This window comes from Lissotriton helveticus, chromosome 4_2, assembly GCF_964261635.1.
Source record: "Lissotriton helveticus chromosome 4_2, aLisHel1.1, whole genome shotgun sequence".
NCBI lineage: Eukaryota > Metazoa > Chordata > Amphibia > Caudata > Salamandridae > Lissotriton > Lissotriton helveticus.
In genome coordinates, this window is record NC_136064.1 from 142,363,719 (window position 1) to 142,387,133 (window position 23,415).

The 23,415-nt window shown below is 41.9% G+C and overlaps 1 protein-coding gene across 1 annotated transcript in view; it reads left to right on the forward strand.

The window, feature by feature from the left end:
- The window catches only part of LOC144751984 (vomeronasal type-2 receptor 26-like), a 72,386-nt gene extending 55,257 nt beyond the window's left edge, over nt 1–17,129 (forward strand). Inside the window, exon 3 of the mRNA XM_078639943.1 lies at nt 16,228–17,129. Coding sequence (XP_078496069.1) covers nt 16,228–17,129 — 902 coding nt within the window. The remainder of the gene's footprint in view (nt 1–16,227) is intronic.
- The last annotated feature ends 6,286 nt before the right edge of the window (nt 17,130–23,415 follow it).

The following is a 23,415-nucleotide window of genomic DNA, read 5'->3' on the forward strand; positions in this document are numbered from 1 at the left end:
AGGGGAAAATAGAGATTGAGAGTCATTGACCCAAATAAAAGTAGAAGGCTCAGAATACAACAGTTGTATATACCATATAATGGTGGGGCTAACACCATGCCATTTCAGTGCTCCAAACATAAAAAACCAGCTGACCCTATCAAAGGATTTTTCAGCACCTAAGGTGATGGCTGCGACAGGGAAGACCATCTTAGAAGCGAGGTGAATGATAGTAAGGAGAGTTCTCGAATTATCGGTGACAGATCTACCCTTGACAAATCCTGACTGATAGATATTAACTGGATCAGGGATGACTTTATTAAAACGGGTGGCTAAGATTTGGCATACATTTTACAGTCCGTGTTTATTAAGGAAATGGGCCAATAATTTTTGCAAAGGAGTGATCTTTATCTTTTTTAGGAATTAGGCAAAGCATTGCTTGTGTGAAGGAACCCTTAGATTCTCCTTTAGCTAGAAAGTGGTTGATGGGGGAAAGTAACTGTGGTATTAAAACATTCTTAAAGTGAAGATCAAAACGACAGTAAAGCCATTTGGACTGGGTGTTTTATCCTTGGGCAGAAGAGTAATCACATTGACTATTTCCTTTTATGAGATAAGAATGTCAAGGGGTTTGGGCATAGATTGAAAGAAGGACACAATTTGTGAAGAGGAAGGAGTGGATTCTGGAGTGTAGAGGGAAGAGCAGTATTGGACAAAACAGTCAATGATTTTGTCATCAGGGAACTGACAAACTCTGTGAAAATCAGTGACAGCTATAATCTTAGATTTTTGTTTTTTAATTTTAAGATAATTTGTAAGAGATTTGCCTGCATTGTTATGCCCTCTGTACATTTTAGCATTACATTTGAGAAGGTTATTGGAAGCAGAGTCCCAGGAATGTTTGTTGTATTGAATTTTCGCTTTGATAAGAGAGGAGAGCATGTCAGCAGAGTTAGTTCTAAAGTAAAGATGTTCAAGTTCTTTAATTTGTTTAAGGATATGAGATTAATATGTGAGGGCTTCTTTCTTCTTTCGGGATACAAAGTCATTAATACAACCTCTAGTGGCGGCCTTGAAGGCATCCCAAATAAAGTCTAAGTCTGAGGTAGAGTTAAGATTATCATGGTAGAATTCTTCCATGAAAAGCTCAAAGTGATCAATGAACTGGTAGTCTAAGAGGAGAGAGTTGTTAAAACGCCAGTGCCGAGTGGTGGGAATGGGTGAGGGGTACTCCATGTCTAAAATAACGGTGGCAAAGTCTGATATAAAAATGGAACCAATTTCTGAGTTAGTCATGAATTGGAAAGCATGTTGAATGAGGAAAATATAATCAATACAAGAGTGTGATGCATGTACTAGAGAATTCTATAGAGTCAGGATGGGATATTCTCCAGGAATCAATGAGGATTCTGGAAGAGATGGTTTTGTAAAAGGATTTTTGCATCTTATTGGGAACATATCTTGTTTGTGATTTCCGGCCTAAAAAGGGATCCATGAGTTGGTTGCAATCGCCACCCACAATTAAATCATCCGTTGCATGTGAGGAAAGGAGTGTGGAAAAATCATTCCAAAAGGTTAAGTCAGTGCCATTAGGGTCATAAACATTAGAAAAGGAAAGTTGTACATTATTAACAATAGTATCTAAAAACAACCATCTACCATTAGTGTCATGAAATTAATTTTGTAACTCAACAGTCAGCGATTTATGAAACAAAATTATAACACCATTTTTGTTGTTAATTGTAGAATTTTTTTTAAATTAAAAAATTAAAAAAAGTGAAAGTGACCTAATCATTACAAAAACAAGTGGCATTGAAAAGAGATAGAGGAATAATACAATATAACAGTATGCAAAACAATCCCCAAGAGGTCTATAGAACTATCCTAAGGAACAAAGCTTTTAAAGGCATTTTATATTGTGGGAAGGAAAAAGAAAGAGAAAGGAAAGAGAGAGAGAGGAAAAGATGGGAAGAAAAGGAGGACAACTAATAAATAAATTCAATACCTTAAAATGATATAAGAAAGTGAAAGTGAGGTGCACATAAAAAACATCAGTGAAAAAGTAGAGAAATAGCAGGTAAAAATTAAGTAACATGTCTAGAGAGGAAATCAGTTAAAGGCAACCATGACAAGTCTTTTTTGATTAATAAAGGTATAGTGGTGGCAAACGCACGGTCAAGCCGATGGTGATGACATAACAAATTCCAATCCATTTCAAAAGCGATAGTTATATATAGATCTTTAAATGTACATACATTACTTTGAATATTCCATATAGGAGAAGAACCGCCCACGAAAATATGTACAATCTCAAAAGGATAGTCTGTAGCTAAAATGTCATTCAATTTTGACCAGATATGAGACCAAAGGCTTTTAACCACGGGGCAATGAAAAAACATGTGTAAAAAACACATCACTATGTGCAGAGGAACAGGAACAACATTTTTTGGAGTCAAGTAACTTGATTTTGTGTAGATCAGAAGGAGTGCAAAAAAGTCTGTTGTAAAAAAAGTATAACGTCAGTGTGGTGCTGGCAGTATGTATTTTAGACAATAAAGTATCCCAAACCTGGAGGGAACATTCTTCAACAAGGTCTCTTTCCCATAAAAACTCAAAAAGGAGATTTAGCCTCTCAGTAGTGGTAAAGGAAAGTAATTTATAAATGGCGGCCGCCCTAAGAGGAATAGAAACATCTGCTGAGAGTTGGGACGGTGGTGGTCAGGGATCTATTCTGAGAGATGATAGAGGTTAGGGCATTGGTAAGCAAGGGGTATTAGGAACATTATGTGTTAGAGAAATGAAAGTTATCACAGATATCTGGGAAAGTTCTTACGGAGTTATCAATAAGTAAATGATCATATGTAACAATGCCTTTGTTAATCCATCCTTGCCAAAAAATCACTCTTTTATTAATCTTTAGAGATTTATTATACCAAATTAGAGTTAATAAGTGAGGGTGAACTTGTGAAAAAAAGGAATTAAACAGTGAAAGAGCTAATGCTTTAGAGTGTTTAAATATGGGAGAAAAAAATCTCTTCGGAGGTTGAGATAGGCGAGTAGCAGTAAGGAAAGAAAAAGGAGAGAGTTGCTCAAGTTCTATCGAGCTCCAGGCAGTTAAGGGAGAAAAAACACAGACAAGTGGCAAGGCTTTTCTGCGCACAGTAAAACTATAGTAATCCCAAATTCAGTCAAAACAAACAGTATAGTGTGCTCCAAAGGACAAGGACAGCCACTCTTGTCCCTACAATATGGACCAGAAATCTGATCGTATACACAAAAAAGGGGGTATTGTCCTGAGCACCACTCCTCATGTAACTCTTCTTTTCACGTAGATTTTATTTTTGCAGAGTTATAAAATCTTCAGCGTCAATACATGTTACTCTCTTCTGATACTTCCTAGCCAACACGTGTTTCGTCAGTTTAGCGATGCCTCTGCCTCTCTGACTTCCTCAAGGCTCTAGATAGATATAAAAGAATACATATCACTATTTTTCACAATTCTACCAAAATGAAGTCGCCTTCACCAATCACCCAAGTTCTCAAAAGGATGATCATTAAGTGACTTCCATGCAAGCTTTTTTTTCAATTTCTCACATCACAAATGCGTTATCACATGAGGGAAAAACATGTTTATGGTCATAGATGACTAATAACGTGAATATTAATCATACAACACGATCTGCAAGTCACCGTGTGTTAAACTCACTACTGACAAGGTCGTAAAAGACCTACATCCCAAGACCACTATGTAGTATTCTCAGTTGTATTTGCCTCTGCTTTGTTAAGCGTCTATTTAGAGTTCTAGATCCCTGGTGTTCTCTGGGACTAGCTGGCTCATGAATGTTCCACAAGCAACAGTTATTTAGAGATCTGACTGGGGCGGCATCCGTTTTCCAACGAGTGATGACGAACATGTTGAAGGGCATCGATGGTCTGTCTATTTTTCAAGACGATGTACTTATACATGCCCCTGACAGAAGCTCTCATGATATAATTCTTAAAGAAGTTCTATCTAGGTTCCAAAACATGGGGGTTGTGTTACGCAGAGACAAGTGTGTATTTGCAACGAATGAAGTTGACTATTTAGGTCACTTAGTCAACCAAAAAGGGATTCTTCCTAAAACAAGTTTGGTAGAATCTATTGTCAAAGCTCCTTCAGATAAGAGTAGTTTGAAATCTTTTTTTAGGATTATGTGAATTCTACTCGAGGTTTAGACTTTGCAACCAGACTCAGACCACTGACACGAATGTTGATAAGAGGTATTGCATTTGAATGGAACAAGGAGTGTCAAGACGTCTTTGAGTGGGTGAAACTGCAACTTAGTTCTCCTGTTTTAAAACATTTTGATCCTACACTAATGTGCACTCTTACAGTAGACGCAAGTAATGTTGGGTTGGGAGCTGTTCTCTCCCAAAATAATGATGGACAGTTAAACACAATAGGATTTGCCTCAAGAGTGTTGTCATCTACTGAGATGAAATATTCAGTCATCGAAAAGGAATTGCTGGCTTGCTGGTGGGCTATAATGAAATTTAGGAATTTTCTTTGGGGAAGGAAATTTTGTCTTAAAACTGATCACAAGCCGTTGTTATTTATCCTTAGTGGGAAGAATGTGAGGGGGTTTATGCCCAGAATTGCACGATTATCTTCCAAGTTGCTACAATTTGATTTTGTTGCTGAATACATTCCAGGCAGCAAAAATGGGTGTGCTGACTTTCTTTCTCGTTCTTCGGACGTGATTGATAAGTGTACTGATGTGGATGAAGAAGATAAGGATGAATATCTTGTAGCCGCCGTAGATCTTCCCCAGTTGTGTGCTGTGTCTGAAAATGAGTGGCAGCAAGCTTTACTTGTCGATGCGTCCTTGCAGAAAGTTATTTCTTTTATCAAATCAAATCAAATCAAATCAAGAAAGCTTTATTCGATTTTAAGTTAAAATCATAAAAGCATACAGATGAAAAAAAACATTGCATTATAAAAGGAAACGTGCATACATGAACCACAAATTGATTTTAAGTTACACAGTTAAAAGGTTAAAAAGACTATAGCCCTCCCTTTGAGCATAACAAAAAATGTAATAGTTACGGTACATAAAACTGTTGGATGACGGTTTAAGGCGGGTAAAAACCACAGGAAAACTACCGCCGTTAATTACATGACTTCCTCTACCCACTAAGTTGTAATCCATAGCCTGGGGTCTGGGGGAAAGCATGTAGGACGTATTTGGGTAGAAGTCATGTAGGTTCCAGGTGCAAATAAGTCCATCACCTTTTTGAGGTAACCAAGTTTGCAAATATGGCACGATGTGTCTGCTCCTAAATCGTATCAGGATCAGTTCGCCCGAGATGTCTTTTTTGAGGGGACCAAGGCCAGCCCACCCTCCGGACGCTTATTATTCTACCATCAAAGTGATGGGGCAGAGGTCTGTTTTTAGCTAACCAGAACTTGACCTTATTCATCAGCTCATATTGTCTCTCAGCTTTACCTTGTGTTAGTTCAGGGACTCCAGAGAGAACAGTTACAAAAGGGGCTGCCTCTGGTGGTAAATGTATGTGAGTGGTGCGCTCAAGTTTGGGAGGAATGTGACGCGCTGTCGTTGGGTTGGGAGGGACTTTAGGAATGATTGGAGGCATGGAGGTGGGGACTGATAATTGGGTAAGCACCGCTTCATGAGATGTAAACAGTTTGGGCGGATTTGAGGAAGCAGTTATCGGAGGGCAGTGAGGTATTACAGCATGTGTGGAAGATTTCAGGTGAGATTTGATTGAATTCTCCAACCCCGTCAGCCTATCCCCCAACATGGTAATTTTGTCAATCAAAGGATGTAGTAGGGATTTGATCAGATGTTCGATCATGGGCAGTAGGGCCTGCCGGGATGATGGTAATAAGTCGTCCAAATTTTCGACAATTGCTGGGGTAAAAGGAGACTTGTTTACGACTGCTGTGGGACTTAATGATGGTTTATCTAATGTTTGAGTTTTGGCTAAGCTCCCATTTTGATCATCCCCATCGTGTTTCCTTTTGACAGGGGTAGCCCTGTGAGGTGTAGCGCTATGGGTGTTAACTTTATATGTTTCAGGGAAGGGTTCCAGCTCCCTTGGACAAAGTGGTAGGTTACTGCTTTTTAACGTGGGGGAAGACTCTGCTGAAGCATAGTTTGCCTTACACAGGCTATTTAATTCTTCCAACCATGAGAAACTCGATGGTAGATGTTGGATTGGATCTTCACAGGGTGAACTAATCGTAGAATGGCAAGGTGCATTTTTACCCACATCTCTAAACAAGGGAAACAGTTGGCTAGTTGTATACACAGGGGTTATATTGAACGTAACCTCTGTTTGGGGCTTAGACATGGCTTGGTTGGGGAATTTCCAAACAAGGGGTTTACCTTCGATTTTTGAGCCAAAGGGGGTGGCCCGTCCCGTCCTCCTCAGTCCTCTGAGGGCCTCAGAGGGCCCGCCCTTTGCCCAGGCTTAGCCCGCGCGCGTCCCGCGGGGCCGGAGGCGTACGATGTACTTATGGCGCCTCCGGGCGCGTGGTCAAGCTGGTAGTAGTGGTCCACTGTCCGGGACCGCTACGGGCGCTGGACGGTGAGCAGGTGGGCAGAAGCAATCGCCTGGAGCCGTTTCCCTCACGGCGGCGTCAGGCTCACACAAATGACCCACAGGAGCGCTCGGCGCTTGATGTACTTATGGCGCCTCAGGGCGCGTGGTCAAGTGACACGCCCTCACTAGGGCTGCTGGTAGTGATGGTCCGCTGTCCGGGACCGCTACGGGTGCTGGACAGTGAGCAGGTGGGCAGAAGCAATCGCCTGGAGCCGTTTCCCTCACGGCGGCGTCAGGCTCACACAAATGACCCCCAGGAGCGCTCGGCGCTCGATGTACTTATGGCGCCTCCGGGCACGTGGTCAAGCGACACGCCCTCACTAGGGCTGCTGGTAGTGGTGGTCCGCTGTCCGGGACCGCTACGGGCGCTGGACGGTGAGCAGGTGGGCAGAAGCAATCGCCTGGAGCCGTTTCCCTCACGGCGGCGTCAGGCTCACACAAATGACCCCCAGGAGCGCTCGGCGCTCGATGTACTTATGGCGCCTCCGGGCGCGTGGTCAAGCGACACGCCCTCACTAGGGCTGCTGGTAGTGGTGGTCCGCTGTCCGGGACCGCTACGGGCGCTGGACGGTGAGCAGGTGGGCTGAAGCAATCGCCTGGAGCCGTTTCCCTCACGGCGGCGTCAGGCTTACACACGGCGGCGTCAGGCTCACACAAATGAGTGGGTTGGTGTTAAGAAGTGATAAGTTGGTCCCTCCGCTTGCGTTAAGAGAGAGGTTAGTAAAATGTGCACATGAAGGACATTTAGGTGCCACTTTAACAAAAAAAAGGGTGCGCCTCACATTTTGGTGGCCCAATATGGACAAAGAGATTGATGATTTTGTTAAGAATTGTGTTATTTGCTCAAGTTGTGATAAAATTGTCAAGGTGCGTACTCCACCTTTGTCACCCATTGAATTGCCTTCTGCTCCTTGGGTTAAGATAGGGTTGGACATTGTTGGGCCCTTTTATGCACTTGATTCTGCCTCTAGATTTTCCCTGGTCCTTGTGGATTATTATTCTAAATGGCCAGAAATAAAATTTGTAAGAGAGGTTAGTTCAAAAACTGTGGTTGATTTCCTGTGTGATGTGTTCTTAAAGGAAGGGTTCCCTGAGTTTTTGGTCACGGACAATGGGACACAATTTGTTTCCTCTGAGCTTGAGGATTATTTGAATAAATGCAGTATTAAACATTTGAAAAGTTCTTTGTATCATCCGCAAACAAATGGTCTTGTTGAGCCGATGAACAGGGTCTTGGGGGAATGTATTCAATGGGCTCTCAAGAATAAATGTGTAGTTAGCAGTTCTGTTAGGAGCATGCTTTGGTTCTATCGGACTACACCCCATTCTACCACGTGTGTTTCACCTTTTGAATTGTTGCGTGGCCGAAGAGCTTCCACTCTTTCTTGTCCTGGGTGGATGAGTAAATGGATAAAAGGGAAAAAGTGGAATGATAAAGATGTTAGATCTCAAGTAGAATCTGTGCAGAGAAAACAAAAAACATATTTTGACAAAAGCAAAAATGTTAAAGTTGTTGATATACGTCCTGGAGATTTTGTTTCTATCAAGAAACCTTTTCATGTTAAAAAAAGCTCTTTCTAAATTCAGTTCTCCAGTTGAAGCAAGTGAGGTTAGAGAAAATGCTGTAAAATTCATTAATGGTCATTGGTGGAATAAGAATCGCTTAGTGAAAAGTTCTTTGTCTGACAACTCATCCAACAGCTCAGTAGGTGAAGGTAGTGAAGATTGTACGGGAGAATTGGTCCTAAGGCGTAGTTCACGTGTAAAACAAATTCCTTATGGATATAGAGTCTAATGTTGATTTAGAGTTTATTGTTTTTTCCTGTAGCCTTTTCCATTCTCCCTAATTTTTCCTTCTTTCTTTTTTCTTATAGCTTGTCCCCTTCTCTTCTATATTCTCTTTTCCTTCTTGTCTTTTCCCTTTCGTTTTGTTCTTTTTCTTTCAAAAAGGAAAACCTATGTAGTATTCTCAGTTGTATTTGCCTCTGCTTTGTTAAGCGTCTATTTAGAGTTCTAGATCCCTGGTGTTCTATGGGACTAGCTGGCTCATGAATGTTCCACGAGCGACAGTTATTGAGAGATCTCACTGGGGTGGTATCTGTGTCTCTGCTTGGGTGTTCAGCTGAAGATTGAATAAAAGTCAACTAAACCCAGCTGTCTCCTGACTTCGTTACGTCACACTAGAAAGCCACCAGAGGGATATTCCGAAGGAAACAAGCTCACTGATTTCAATATCCATTAACAACGTTGCATAGCAACTGTGACAGATTCCAAGAAGGCAATAAGTAACTTCATACAGTGGATCCAACTGGAGTGACATAAATATCATATAATCACCATTTAAACTTAATTTCCAATTGTATTTTGCACATACATAAACAATAAAACTAGGTAATGTATAGCATCACCCTTAGGGAAGAGGAAGACAAATCTTTTAGGAAAGGCTGAGTGAAAACTAGCAATGTTGGGGACATTAACCCCACCTAATTCTTTGGGTTGTTGGAGACGAGCGAGAGAAATCCTAGCTTTGCGCTTATTATTATAGGAATTTGGATAGAAGACTGTTTATGGTTTTGAAGAAGAAATGCGGGAGAGAAGTAGGAAGCAATGGGGGAAAAAATTAACAATGGGAAGAAGCATAATTTTAATAGTCAGATCCTTGGAACATATGAGAGAGACAGAATTTGTTTTGAGGTAGGACTTCAGAGTTATCTACATTCAATTTGTATCTAGAGACTGAGGAGTAATCATGTAGTAAAGAGAATAGTTCATGTAAGAAGGTTGCTGGGTTACAGGTGTAGAGCAAAATATCATCTGCATAAGCAGTAAACTAGATGTCAACATTCTTATATGTAAAGCCAGTATAGGATCTTGAACAGCGTATTTTTTCCAGGAAAGGTTCTAACGTGAGGGTAAAAAGAAGAGGAGAGAGGGGACATCCTTGTCTGGTACCTCTATGAAGGGGAAAATAGAGATTGAGAGTCATTGACCCAAATAAAAGTAGAAGGCTCAGAATACAACAGTTGTATATACCATATAATGGTGGGGCTAACACCATGCCATTTCAGTGCTCCAAACATAAAAAACCAGCTGACCCTATCAAAGGATTTTTCAGCACCTAAGGTGATGGCTGCGACAGGGAAGACCATCTTAGAAGCGAGGTGAATGATAGTAAGGAGAGTTCTTGAATTATCGGTGACAGATCTACCCTTGACAAATCCTGACTGATAGATATTAACTGGATCAGGGATGACTTTATTAAAACGGGTGGCTAAGATTTGGCATACATTTTACAGTCCGTGTTTATTAAGGAAATGGGCCAATAATTTTTGCAAAGGAGTGATCTTTATCTTTTTTAGGAATTAGGCAAAGCATTGCTTGTGTGAAGGAACCCTTAGATTCTCCTTTAGCTAGAAAGTGGTTGATGGGGGAAAGTAACTGTGGTATTAAAACATTCTTAAAGTGAAGATCAAAACGACAGTAAAGCCATTTGGACTGGGTGTTTTATCCTTGGGCAGAAGAGTAATCACATTGACTATTTCCTTTTATGAGATAAGAATGTCAAGGGGTTTGGGCATAGATTGAAAGAAGGACACAATTTGTGAAGAGGAAGGAGTGGATTCTGGAGTGTAGAGGGAAGAGCAGTATTGGACAAAACAGTCAATGATTTTGTCATCAGGGAACTGACAAACTCTGTGAAAATCAGTGACAGCTATAATCTTAGATTTTTGTTTTTTAATTTTAAATTAATTTGTAAGAGATTTGCCTGCATTGTTATGCTCTCTGTACATTTTAGCATTACATTTGAGAAGGTTATTGGAAGCAGAGTCCCAGGAATGTTTGTTGTATTGAATTTTCGCTTTGATAAGAGAGGAGAGCATGTCAGCAGAGTTAGTTCTAAAGTAAAGATGTTCAAGTTCTTTAATTTGTTTAAGGATATGAGATTAATATGTGAGGGCTTCTTTCTTCTTTCGGGATACAAAGTCATTAATACAACCTCTAGTGGCGGCCTTGAAGGCATCCCAAATAAAGTCTAAGTCTGAGGTAGAGTTAAGATTATCATGGTAGAATTCTTCCATGAAAAGCTCAAAGTGATCAATGAACTGGTAGTCTAAGAGGAGAGAGTTGTTAAAACGCCAGTGCCGAGTGGTGGGAATGGGTGAGGGGTACTCCATGTCTAAAATAACGGTGGCAAAGTCTGATATAAAAATGGAACCAATTTCTGAGTTAGTCATGAATTGGAAAGCATGTTGAATGAGGAAAATATAATCAATACAAGAGTGTGATGCATGTACTAGAGAATTCTATAGAGTCAGGATGGGATATTCTCCAGGAATCAATGAGGATTCTGGAAGAGATGGTTTTGTAAAAGGATTTTTGCATCTTATTGGGAACATATCTTGTTTGTGATTTCCGGCCTAAAAAGGGATCCATGAGTTGGTTGCAATCGCCACCCACAATTAAATCATCCGTTGCATGTGAGGAAAGGAGTGTGGAAAAATCATTCCAAAAGGTTAAGTCAGTGCCATTAGGGTCGTAAACATTAGAAAAGGAAAGTTGTACATTATTAACAATAGTATCTAAAAACAACCATCTACCATTAGTGTCATGAAATTAATTTTGTAACTCAACAGTCAGCGATTTATGAAACAAAATTATAACACCATTTTTGTTGTTAATTGCTGGAGAGCAGAAAGATTCTCCTACCCATTGTTTACGCAATGAAGACAGATCTTGTAAAGTAAGGTGCGTTTCTTGCAAGAGAGCAACTTGACATTTCCGTCTCGCGAAATAAGATAAGACACGTTGCTTTTTAATAGGATTGTGAATACCTTTAACATTTCAAGAGAGAATGCGAAGTCCACTCATTCTTGGAAGGTAGATAAGGATAGGCAAGAAAAAGTAAAGCATTCAGAAAAGAATAGGATAAAAGAGAAAAAGGTTGAAAAATTGTTAAAAGAAAGTTGAAGACAAAGAAGAGTATAAGGAAAATAAACTGATTCATATGACCACCACAGAACAAGAAACCAGAGCAGATAGAGAGAACTAGAAAAACTAATAGGCTGAGATAAAAAAAGCGAATGTAGAAAGGAATAAGTAAGAAACATGTTGCCATAAAGAGAAAAGAAAAAAAGGTAACATAGAAAGGAGCAAAAGTAAGGAAAGACAGACGGTATAAAGCTATAAAGAGTAATGAGAAACGAAAAGGGAAAATATTGAACCATATGAACATCATAAGAGCATTACCAGAGCAAGTTAAGAGAGCCGTGGAAAATCATATACTGCTATGAAGAAAAGGAAGATAAAGAACAAAGGAAATAATAGTAATGGTACCAAAGAGAGGGAAGGGAAAGGGACAGGAAAGAAGAAAGCAATAAAAATAAGAGGAGAAAAGAGGGGGAGAAGGAAGAAAAAGTGAGAGAGAAGAAAGAATAATAATGAGGAGGGGGAATATAATACCCCCAAAAAATACATCGCAAAGAAGATGACAAAAAGCCCAGATGGCTTTAGCCATGAAAAACAAGTCACCAAAGAAGATTTAAGGAAAACAGCAGCAGTATTGGATCACACATTATAGATGACAGAACAACATAGAGGAAAGCAATGCACATTGAAGCTGCAACAGAGAGACCTGTGAGACATGGGAGAGGGTAAACAAGGAAAACATTATAACTCATGGATTGCTTACTAAAATAAGACTAACAGAAAAACACATTGAGTCATTTATCAAACTATTAGGGCTTGCTCAAGTTCTCCTTTGTGAGTATGAATGAACGGTCGTAGGTCAGCAGGATCTTCAATGCTATAAGGGGCATATTATCAAGGGCGGTGTTAAAATTAGCCCTGGTTTACAGGCAAACAACTGCCGCTAAGGCGGCGATAATGGGCTTGATAATATGTCCTGGAGAATTCCAATAGAAGCCTATGTTCACACCAGAACATGGACTTCTATTCGAATTCTCAATTTCATATTATCAAGCCCATTATCGCCGCTTTAGCAGCAGTTTTCTGCAGCTAAACTAGCAATAAATTTTAACACCGTTCTTGATATTATGCCCCTAAGTTCTTTCTTTATAAGTTACTTTAAAAAAACAAGGATGGATCAGGCCGTAGCGTGCATTCATTGTTTTCAATGCAGGAAAAAGATATAGGAATTCTTTCCGTCGAGCCGCAGCAGGTTAAGAACCGTCTTGGGTGAAGAAAACTTTATGACCAGACCAGAGCATCTGCTTATGTTGTTTAGCTGCATTAAGAATCATCATAAGGTCTGAATATAGGAGGAAATAAGCAATAATGCCTCTAGGTTTAGAAGTAGAAGAAGCATTCTTTGGACCCAGAGGATGAGCTCTTTGAATATTGACATCTGTGTGCTTTGGGAGTCCAACAATTTGAAGAACTTGAGTTTTGAAGAAAATAATTATGTCAGACCCTTCCGAATCTTCTGGAATACCATATTTGCACATGATATTGCACCTAATGTGTTTTTCCAAGCCTTCTGTGGTCTTTTTGAGCTGGCTGACTTCCTTGGTAAGGCTATCAACTTTAGCGATAACATCCTGAGCATCAATAACCTTTTGTTCCACATCAGTAAGTCTCATATTGAGGCTGGACCATTTATCGTCCAACCTCTGAAGAGTAGTGACTGTATCAGTCATAAAAGGTCGAACGAGGCACAATTCCTTCACGACGTCCTCTAGTTTGAGGGGAAGCGATGATGTTGACGGAGAAGATGGATCCTTCTTGATGCATTTACCAGAAGATGTAGTAGGTAATTTGCGTCCGCCAGAAGAGGTGTCATGGGACTTGGATGAATGAAAAGCCTTCATATTGAAAATATGCAGCAGGAGGCAAAAGTAATGGATGATTTTGAAGAGGAGGAGTGAAGAAACTGTTCAAAGCAAGACAGCACCCTGTTTGACCACCAGAGAACAAAAGGCAATCTGCACCATGCAGCAACAAAGGCGTTGAAATGTGGAGCATCGGAGGAGCAGATTAAAAGCACAGCCAAATACCAATGAAGCTAACTGTTAAAACAATTGGCTTACGCAGACAGAGAGCGCTGTGTAGAAAATGCACTTACACTCCTTTTTGTTTTGTTGCGGAATTGGTTTAAATAATCATTGTGATAAAAACAGTGCTGAGATAAGCTGAAAATGCCATAACAGAGATAAGTAGAAGGAGTCACCAATCCAGGATGGCAGGCAAAAGTAATCCAAATCTCTAGAGCAGTGAGTTAGGTAAGCAGGCACAACAGGGCACCAATTTGCAGCAAGAGAGAAGAGGGGAAAAAACACTGCATGAAAGAAAAAAACTAAATTGTGGCCGCTCGTGAGAGAAAGCAAAATTGGCAAAAAAAGTGCTCATGAGTCTGTATTTCAGGTCAGAAACTTGCCCGATGATGCCCGGCCATTTCCGACAGCCAAATCCTTCACTTTCCTTTGAAAAAGCTGCCAGGTAGCTATCCCTTCAAGTGCCAGCACAGCTCGTCCGAGCAGAGCTCCTCAAGAGGCGGCCATCTTGAATCGCCACGCCATGCGCTCCCACGAAAGTGACCCAATTAAAGAGCGGTAATAAGGCTAGTCTCCATGGAAGGAACAACTGCAAGATTGAGAAATAGGAACACAAATAAGAAGAAGTCAAAAGAGTTTGATAGAAAAGCAAATTAATGGCAAGGACTGTTTGGGCTGTAAACCCAAGTCTGTTCTTGTTAAGTTCACAATGTATGTTTCGCAACTAGATAGCTAGCATTGTCTGATAGGCTCAAACCTAAAGTAAGAAAATGGCTTCCTGAAAGCAAACAGGAGGTGTGAGTCACTGTGTCAGAAAGCATTCTGAAGGCAAGCAAGCAATACCCATAGATCTGGACAGGCTTCAAAGTAACAGGCTTTGTTTAGCCCAGAGAAGGTGTTCAGGGAAATGTGTAAGGGGAACCTGGGTACATCCATTCATCACAGCAGAGCATCAAAGGGCATTTTCATTAGGTGGGGTAAGTTTTTACAGATTAGGAATCTTTTTCACCTTACTAATGCATGTTCATACTAACACTTTCATTATTACTGTGCTCTTTACTGTTAAAAAAATATTATAGAGTTAACATATTTCATTGATTTGTGGGTATATATTGTCAAGCCATGCTGGTGATGTTGGACTTGTCGGCGGCTTTCGACACCGTCCCCCATGATCGCCTTCTCGAGAGACTTTATGAGATAGGTGTGCGGGGGACGGTGTTCAGCTGGTTTTCCTCCTTTCTAGCTGGCCGCCGGCAAACGGTCTGGGCCTCGCCAGATTCCGCCGTGATGCCGCCTCTGGGAGTCGGGGTCCCTCAGGGCTCGATTTTGAGCCCGACCCTATTTAATATCTTTATGACCCCTTTGGCGGCGTTGGCGGAGTCGTTTGGGGCTCGGATCGTATCCTACGCGGACGACACCCAGCTCCTCTTCTCATGTAAGAGAGGAGGAGACTTTGACGGGGAGAGTATCCGGGATTGCCTTGGGGCTGTTTTTCATTGGTTCCAACTGAACAGCCTCAAGTGCAATTCCGAGAAATCTGAGGTACTCTTCTTTGGGTGTGATACCGAGCCCAATTGGCAGGACTGGTGGCCCATTGACATGTTTCCTCCGACTTGCTCCTCCAAGACGGCCAAGAACTTGGGGGTCAAGATGGACAATGGGCTTTCTTTAAAATCTCAGATTTTGGGGGTGTCAGGCACCTGTTTCGGCCTCCTCAGGATGCTGCGGAGGTTTCTCCCCCTGTTGTCTGAGGAGCACAGGAGGCTGACGGTACAGGCTCTGATTGGGTCCAGGTTGGATTACTCTAACATTCTCTACTTGGGCCTACCAGAATACTTGTTGCAGCGGCTCCAAGTGGTGCAGAACGCGGCCGCAAGAGCTATTTTTGGCTTAAATAGGCGGGCTAGTGCAACGGGGCTGTTGAAGACATTGCACTGGCTTCCAGTTCGGAAACGGATTGCCTTTAAGGCTCTGACCTTGGCTTATAAGGCCCTTCATGCGGTGGGAGCAAAATATCTTCAAAAGAGAATGACTTTTTATTATCCAACTCGCTCCTTGAGGTCTGAGTCTCTGCTCCTGGCGGTTGTCCCGCGAGTGAAGAAAGCCCGCTTGGGTGGCCGCTCCTTCGGTTTACTTGCACCACAGCTGTGGAACTCCCTGCCGCTTTCGCTGCGGGGAGCAACCAGCTTACTGGCTTTTAGAAAGGATCTTAAGACGTGGCTGTTCACTCAGTAGACGTTATTTTGTCTGCTTTTTAGGTCTTCACTGCTCTGTCCCCCTCTTTTAAACGTGTTATGTTATTATGATGCAGCATTCCTTTACCAAAAGCGCCGGGATACTCTTTTTGAGTCGCCGTGCGCTATACAAAAGATTAAATAACATAACATAACATAACATAACATATTGTTGTAGTCAATGACTCAGTTTTGGCCAGCAACCGTTATACATAGAAATCACCCTAATAGCATGTCTTGTAGGGCTGTGACTCTCCAGGCTTTCTTTGACCCCCAAGAGGACACAGCAAAGGCAACTAAGGGGCGATTTTCTGTGTCACAAAGGCTGCTAAAATCCATTTGAGAATTCCAAAGTACAGAGATTGTAATCATTAACCAACTCCCTTCTTTTTTTTCAGATTCCCGTGACTGCTGGCCTTGTCCTGAAGACCACTGGCCCAATGAGGAGAGAACCCGATGTGATCTAACAACTGTTGAGTTCCTCTCCCTTGAGGAGCCTTTGGGAATCACACTTTTATGCGTCACCAGCCTCCTCTTCCTACTCACTCTTCTTGTTCTCCGTATCTTCAAGAAGTACCAGGACACGCCAATTGTCAAAGCAAACAATCGAGAGCTCAGCTACGTGCTTCTCATTGCCCTCATGCTCTGCTTCCTCTCTCCCTTAACCTTCATTGGCCATCCCATGAGGGCCACCTGCATGATCCGCCAAAACTCATTTGGAATTATCTTTTCCATCAGCATTTCCACCATTCTGGCCAAGACCATCACTGTGATTATAGCGTTCAATGCTCGCGATCCCACCAGCCGCTCTTCAAGGTGGCTTGGGACTAGACTGCCCAGTGGAGTCGTCCTTCTGTGTTCATTTGCTCCAGTCCTGATATGCACAGTCTGGCTACTCATTGACCCTCCGTTCCCAGTGAAGATACAGATACAGGACACCACCATCATCCAGTGTGACGAGGGCTCTGTTCTCTTCTTCTATCTGATGTTGGGATATCTAGGCTTGTTGGCCACTGTCAGCTTTGTGGTTGCATTTTATGCCCGTAATTTGCCTCAGAGTTTCAATGAGGCCAAGTTCCTCACCTTCAGTATGCTTGTGTTTTTGGCCGTCTGGATCTGTTTCATACCAGCATATCTCAGCACGCAGGGAAAGTATTTGGTGGCCGTGGAGATCTTCGCCATCTTGTCTTCAAGTGCAGGACTATTAGGTTGTATCTTCATTACTAAATGTTACATCATCATTTGGAAGCCGGATATGAATACAAAACAGTACCTAATGCAAAGGCATATTACCAAATGACAAAAATAAATCTTCAATTGATGTATAAAATATTCTATTCGTACAACCTCTCTTGTTGGCATGTCTGCAGCAGATAAGATCAACATGGCAGTTTAGTCTGGTGGCTCAGTGGACTAAGACTGTTGGGCATGGCTTTTCTGCAGGGTCGCCTGCAAACGTTGTGCCTTCTTCTTCCCCTTTTTGTTGAATTCATATTTGTTCGTTTTAGGACTCTGCACTTTACTTTTCTTCTAAACAGTGCTACATTGCTTGTGCTGTCTCCTTACTTGGTAAAATTGGCATACCCACATATGGAATATTTATTTTACCTATAAGTCCCTAGTAATAGGCACTGCCTGTGCCCACATCCTTTAAATTAAATGTTACTAGTGGGCGTACAGCACTGCTTGTGCCCCACAATTAAGTACCCTTTAAACATGTCTCAGGCCTGCCACTGCAGACCCTGAGTGTGCAGTTGTAAACTATCATGTAGACCTGGCAAGTAAAATCTCTAAGAAAACACAATTTGATGATGGAGGGAGCACTGAAACTTTTCAGGAACTCACCCCCAGTCACTACTAGATCTGAGTTGAATTCATTATTGTTCTTTAGCTCACTTCACCACCCCAGTTCAGACCCAACCATTTGTAAATCAGTCTTGACCCTGTGCCTCGTGGGAACAGTCCAACCTGAACTGCCAAGCCAAGTTTTCTGGACCGGAAACAAGCTTCCTGGTAGTGGTTTTGGGGTGACAGCACTCATCAGCCAGGCTAACTTGAATCCAGAGGCACAGCAAGCAGGTGTTTGCAAAGTTAAAACTCTTGCAATCCAAACCTTCCTTTTTGATACTTATAAGTCACCCCTACGGCTGGTCCCTGAAAGCCCAGAGTGCAGGGTCCAATGTATTTAGACAAAGGTACATGCACTTTTAAATTCTACATATCCTGGTAGTGAAAAACTTGTATATTAGTATTTCACTATGTTTCACTTGGGATAACATTGGGATGACCTTATTACATGTTATGAGTTAAATTTCCAAGTGAGGGTATTTATCTTGTTCCTGTTTGTTGCCTCTGTAATCCTAATTCAAAATCCTAACTTATGGTGATGTTGGATTTTAATTACAATTCTGAAAATGTTACTTTTAGATATTTAGCTCGTTTGTGACTTAGCCATTTGATACCTGTAGCCTGTCTCTCATTACATGACTGTGTTTAGTTGGCAGCTGGGCTTTGTGAATTCCACCTAGACAGCCCCCCACAATTGGACCTTAGGTGTGCCTGAGATCGCTATCATAACAGGATGGGAGGAAGGAGCTGGGCCTAGCTTCGCTTACACATGAATAAGCTATATCCTCTTCCCTTACAAAGGGCTGCCTATCTCCTGTAATTAGTTTGGAGCCAGTGCTAACAGGATAGGGCATCTCTGCATCGCCACATCTCAGAACTGACACATCACTTTGACTACGCAATGCTTCCTGCCTCAGTCCCACTCAACTCTCCACAACTATGATTTAAGGTACTTTGTTCAGCAGGCCTAACCTAGTCCCAAGTGGCAGCTCTATTGAGGATGATCTGAAATTGTGACTTTGTCCTGGTCCCGAGTGTCTAGATATCCCTTGTTACTGTTACCTAAACATTTAAATTCAATATTTCCATTTCTCCTTATTTGATTTTTGTCATTTTGTTCTTGTTTTATTTATTAAAATCAAATTTATTGTATTTTCCTAAACCTGGTGAGTGATCTCTGTGTGGAGCCTTCACTGTTTTTACGGTTCGAATTGCTTCACTAGTGCTTTGCACCTTGCCTTCAGGTTAAACCTGACTGCTCTGTGTCAAGAGCGAGAGGGGAGCACAGGTTGTTTTGGGGATTGCTTGAGCCTTACCTTGACTAGGACTGTGGTTGCTGCTTGACCAGGACTCATACTCCAGTCAAACAACAATTTCTAACAAATGCATTCACTGAATGAAATGGTGTTCACCCTCATGGTAACAAATGCCAACTTTACTCAGGAATGTCATCATTCTAAAGTTGGTAAAATGAGTTGGGTGACAATAATTATCTGATATTCAGCTCCAAGATGCCCTTATGTGTGAGGTGACATTTACAAATTCACCTGCTATGTTACATGCTGTGTAAATAATATTTTATTTCAGAGCTATCTGAAGAAATATGAGGTAATGTTTCACAAAAGAAAGTACTTTGTATAAGATAATGAGAACATTTAAATGTGTCCCTTATATACATGAATTTATGTAGTTTGATGGGTTTATGTAGATTATTAAAGATTGGTTAAACAAATAAGGAAGCACAGGAAATTTAACAATTTTGAAAGTAGCCATCAGAGCCAAATCACAGTGCCTTAACTATGATATATTGCAATTTTAAGCAGCTTTTCTTTGTGCGAACAACATGTGCTACTCAATTGCAATCAAGTGACAATGAATATAACACGTGCACACTTTTTTCTTCTTGCCCTTTTCTACAACTGTAATACGCTTGTGTAAGTGTGTTAGTGGTGTTTTATTAGAGATAAACATTCAGTTTTAAAATCATTATTATGAAAGATCACATTTTTATGGTTGTGTGTCTAATTGAATAAAAATAGCTGAATGGGCCTTTCCCCGGTCTCTTTCCTTTGTTCATTATGAAATTCTTTGATACAGGTTCTGAAATATTTCATGGAAACTGTGCACAAAGAGCTAATGATTTGTGTAGACCTTCACAGCTGGGGGAACAAGACAGACACATTCACAGCATCAATTCTAGCTGAAGACCGCTGGGAGGCAATCAGTCTTTGCTGGTTGTCTGTCTGGATAGTCGGTGTTCTTAACACATAGCAGCTCCTCTGGGCCTTAATAGCAGGATTTCATTATTGTTGTGATTCAGTTGATTCAATTTTGAGCCACCTTTGAAACTCAGAAAGGGAGTTTTATCTGTTAAAGGTACATAGCACAGTTTAGAAAACTATTTGCTGTTTACACAATATATGTGAACGTGTTTGCTGCCTTTATGTTGGTCTTATTTGTACTTACTATTCATATCATGGGTGAAAATCTTAGTTGGAATGTTCCAGCTCCCCTGCCTGGCTGCTGCTCCTAAAGAAGCGATACGAGTCTTGGTGTGTGGATGGATTCTGGTCTCTAAGGAGCACCTGCAAACAGATTGGCAGCAAGATGCTCTGGAGTTCTTAGACTTTTTACAAAGGTCTTATATCTGCAACCCTTCTTGGCCAGAAGACTCATTGTCTCTCGTTTGGACTATGGAAATGTTCCTTATCTTGGCTCCGCTTGCTATGTGACGAAAAGGCTTCAGATTGCACAGAACGACGCTGCTCGGCTTCTTATGAATATTCCTAGGCACCGATCTGCTAGGAAAGCATTGACAGTTCTTCACTGGCTCCCTGCATAGTGCTTGTCATAGGAGAGGTCCTTCCCTGCTAGGATCGCTAACTTACCCATACATTCCTGGAAGGTCACTTAGATCGACCTCTGCCCAGTAGCTTCAGGTTCCCAAATTGAGAAGAGGTCAAAGGGGAGGCTGCTCTGTTTACTATCAGGACCCCAAACTCTGGATTTCCCTTCCCCAGAGGTGCCCCCAGCTGTACAATGAGTTCTCCTTTCGTAAAGCCGGAAACCTGGCTTGTCTCTTCTCAGCCTGGTTGGTAGCTGGCTTTGTGAGGTCTTGTTCTAGCGCTTGGAGGCCTCTGTTTTGCTAAGCACCTTAGAAGACCTGAAGAATAGAATAGAATGTGCACTAAATTAGGATTTTAAAATAAATATTTAAAAAAGGATAATCTATTTTCTAGTGGGCCTTGAGTGTGTTATTTATTTATAATAGAGGATTTGTGTTCCACTAACTGCCCCTATTATGTCTCATGCTCATTTTTCCCTGAAATATGTATTATGCAAACATTGCTCTGAGTGTGGTGGTGAGCCTCAGCAAGGCCTACCAGTGCAAGGGATTCGCCCTGCTCTGCACAGAGTCCTCAGACCAATAGGAAGAAGTTGGCACAGAAACTGGAATAAAAAATACAGAGTTTATTAAACCTCATGAGGTGGAACTACATTCACACAACACCCTTCGGTAATGTATGAAGTAGCACACTGAATGCAAGGATCTTGGTCCTTTTATACCCACACAGGGGCTCAAATGAAGGCGGTAGAAGTACAAAATGCTGGTTTTAGGTACATATAATGTCATACAGAAAATGCACAGTCAACAAGCAGGAGGAGCTAACAGTTGCTAATTCTGGTGAACACATCCTGACAGTTACAGACTGGGGACAGCTGCAAGGACAGCTGCAAGCTCAAGCATGTGCGAAGTTAGAAGATACTAAATATAGTCAGTTTCTAGGCAGATTTTAAGAGCAGTTAACAGAAAGGTAGGACACAGCACATGGCGAGCACATGGTAGCACATGGCAAACAAAATGGCTGACAGAAATACAAAATGCATTCCATGAAACAGACAAGATAGTCTCTAAATGCAAGATGGCTTCCGCTAATTCTAACCTAATCGCTGCCAAATTACAACATGAGGGTTGTGTATTGGTTGCAATCCAACTGGTTTTATGACTCGGTTTGGTACATGGACTGAGTCTTTGGTGCCAGGTAGACTATCAAAGTAAAACAAAGAAATTCTAGTGAAAGTATAAATTGGTGCCTTTTCGTGGGGCTCAGATTATCTGCATCTTAGTTTTGATTGACACACTGAAGAGGCCAGGTGTTGCAATTAGCGGATATGTCCATTGAAATTTGATTAACTGTTTCAGCCACAACCATTTGTCACTGTATTGTTTTGTTTTCTGCTGGTTCCAACTACTGTGCAATGAAGTATTCATAGGCTATGTCAACTACACTGATAATTTCAAGGGTTTGCATGTGTAAGGGCTTACACTCTGCAGGGTAATTGGGAGATGGGATAGCTAGACAGGGTAACTGCCGTGCAGGATAAAATCTGTTTTTGCAGGTGTAGAAGCACTAAACAAAGTTTGAATCTTTACCAGTCAGGTGAATCAAGAGATGCCTTTACTTATCTCTATAATGTAATAGTGTGTGTTTCAGATTGTGTTTTAGACTCTTTGGATGGCAGTGCACATTTGACTCGGAAAACTAATACCCTCATTTCAGACGACCTTAGAACTAACATCTGATAATGCAGTATCCAGTCTAATAATGGATGGGCATTCACCTCATTGTGAGTTTCCTATAGGTTTCCATCATATTTAGGTAGGTTGTATTGTTTATTAGGTTAGAAAAATGCAAAATATAAAATCACCCAATTTATATCCATCTGATGTCAATAGGTTGAATGTACAGCTCAGCACCCCTATATGTTAAAATTGGCACACTGTTCTAAACAATAATGTTTGCCATGAAATCATATTTAAAACCATAATCAATCAACCAATCATAGCATTTATAAAGCGCACTACATCCCTGTGAGGGTCTCAAGGCACTAGGGGGGGGGAGTCTGCTACTGTTTAAAGAGCCAGGTCTTGAGAAGTCCTCTGAAGGTTACGAGGTCCTCGGTCTGCCTCAGGCGGATGGGGAGGGTGTTCCATGTCTTGGCGGTGAGGTGGGAGAATGATCTGCGGCTGGCGGTCACTCTTCGGATGCGGAGGATGGTAGCGAATGCGCAATCCACGGAGCGGAGCTGGCGGGTGGGTGGGTGTGTAGAGGCTGAGTCGGCTGTTAAGGTATGCTGGTCCGGTGCTGTGGAGTACCTTGTGGGTGAGGAGTTTGAAGGTTATCCTCTTGTTGATGGGGAGCCAGTGCAGGTCTCTCACGTGGGGTGTGATGTGGCTGTGGAGAGGGATGTCAAGGATCAGGTGTGCGGTGTTGTTCTGGATGATATGGAGCCGTTTCAGGAGTTTGGCCGGTGCTCCTGCGTAGAGTGCATTTCCGTAGTCCAGTCTGCTGCTGATGAGCGCCTGCGTGAACATCCTTCTAGTTTTGGTGGGGATCCACTTGAAGATCCTGCGAGGCATGCGGAGGGTGTTAAAGCAGGAGGAGGAAGCAGTGTTGACCTGCTTTGTCATGGACAGGGTGGAGTCGATGATGACCCCAAGGTTGCGTGCATGGTCGGTGGGTGTGTAGGGTGCTCCTATTGCTGTCGGCCGACAGAAGTCATCCCAGGCCTCGGGGATGGATCTGAGGATGAGGACCTCCATCTTGTCCAAGTTCAGCTTCAGTCAGATGTTCCTCATCCAGTCGGCGACGGCCTTCATTCCTTCGTGGAGGTTCGTTTTGGCGGTGTGGGGGTCTTTGGTGAGGGAGAGAATCAGCTGGATGTTGTCAGCGTAG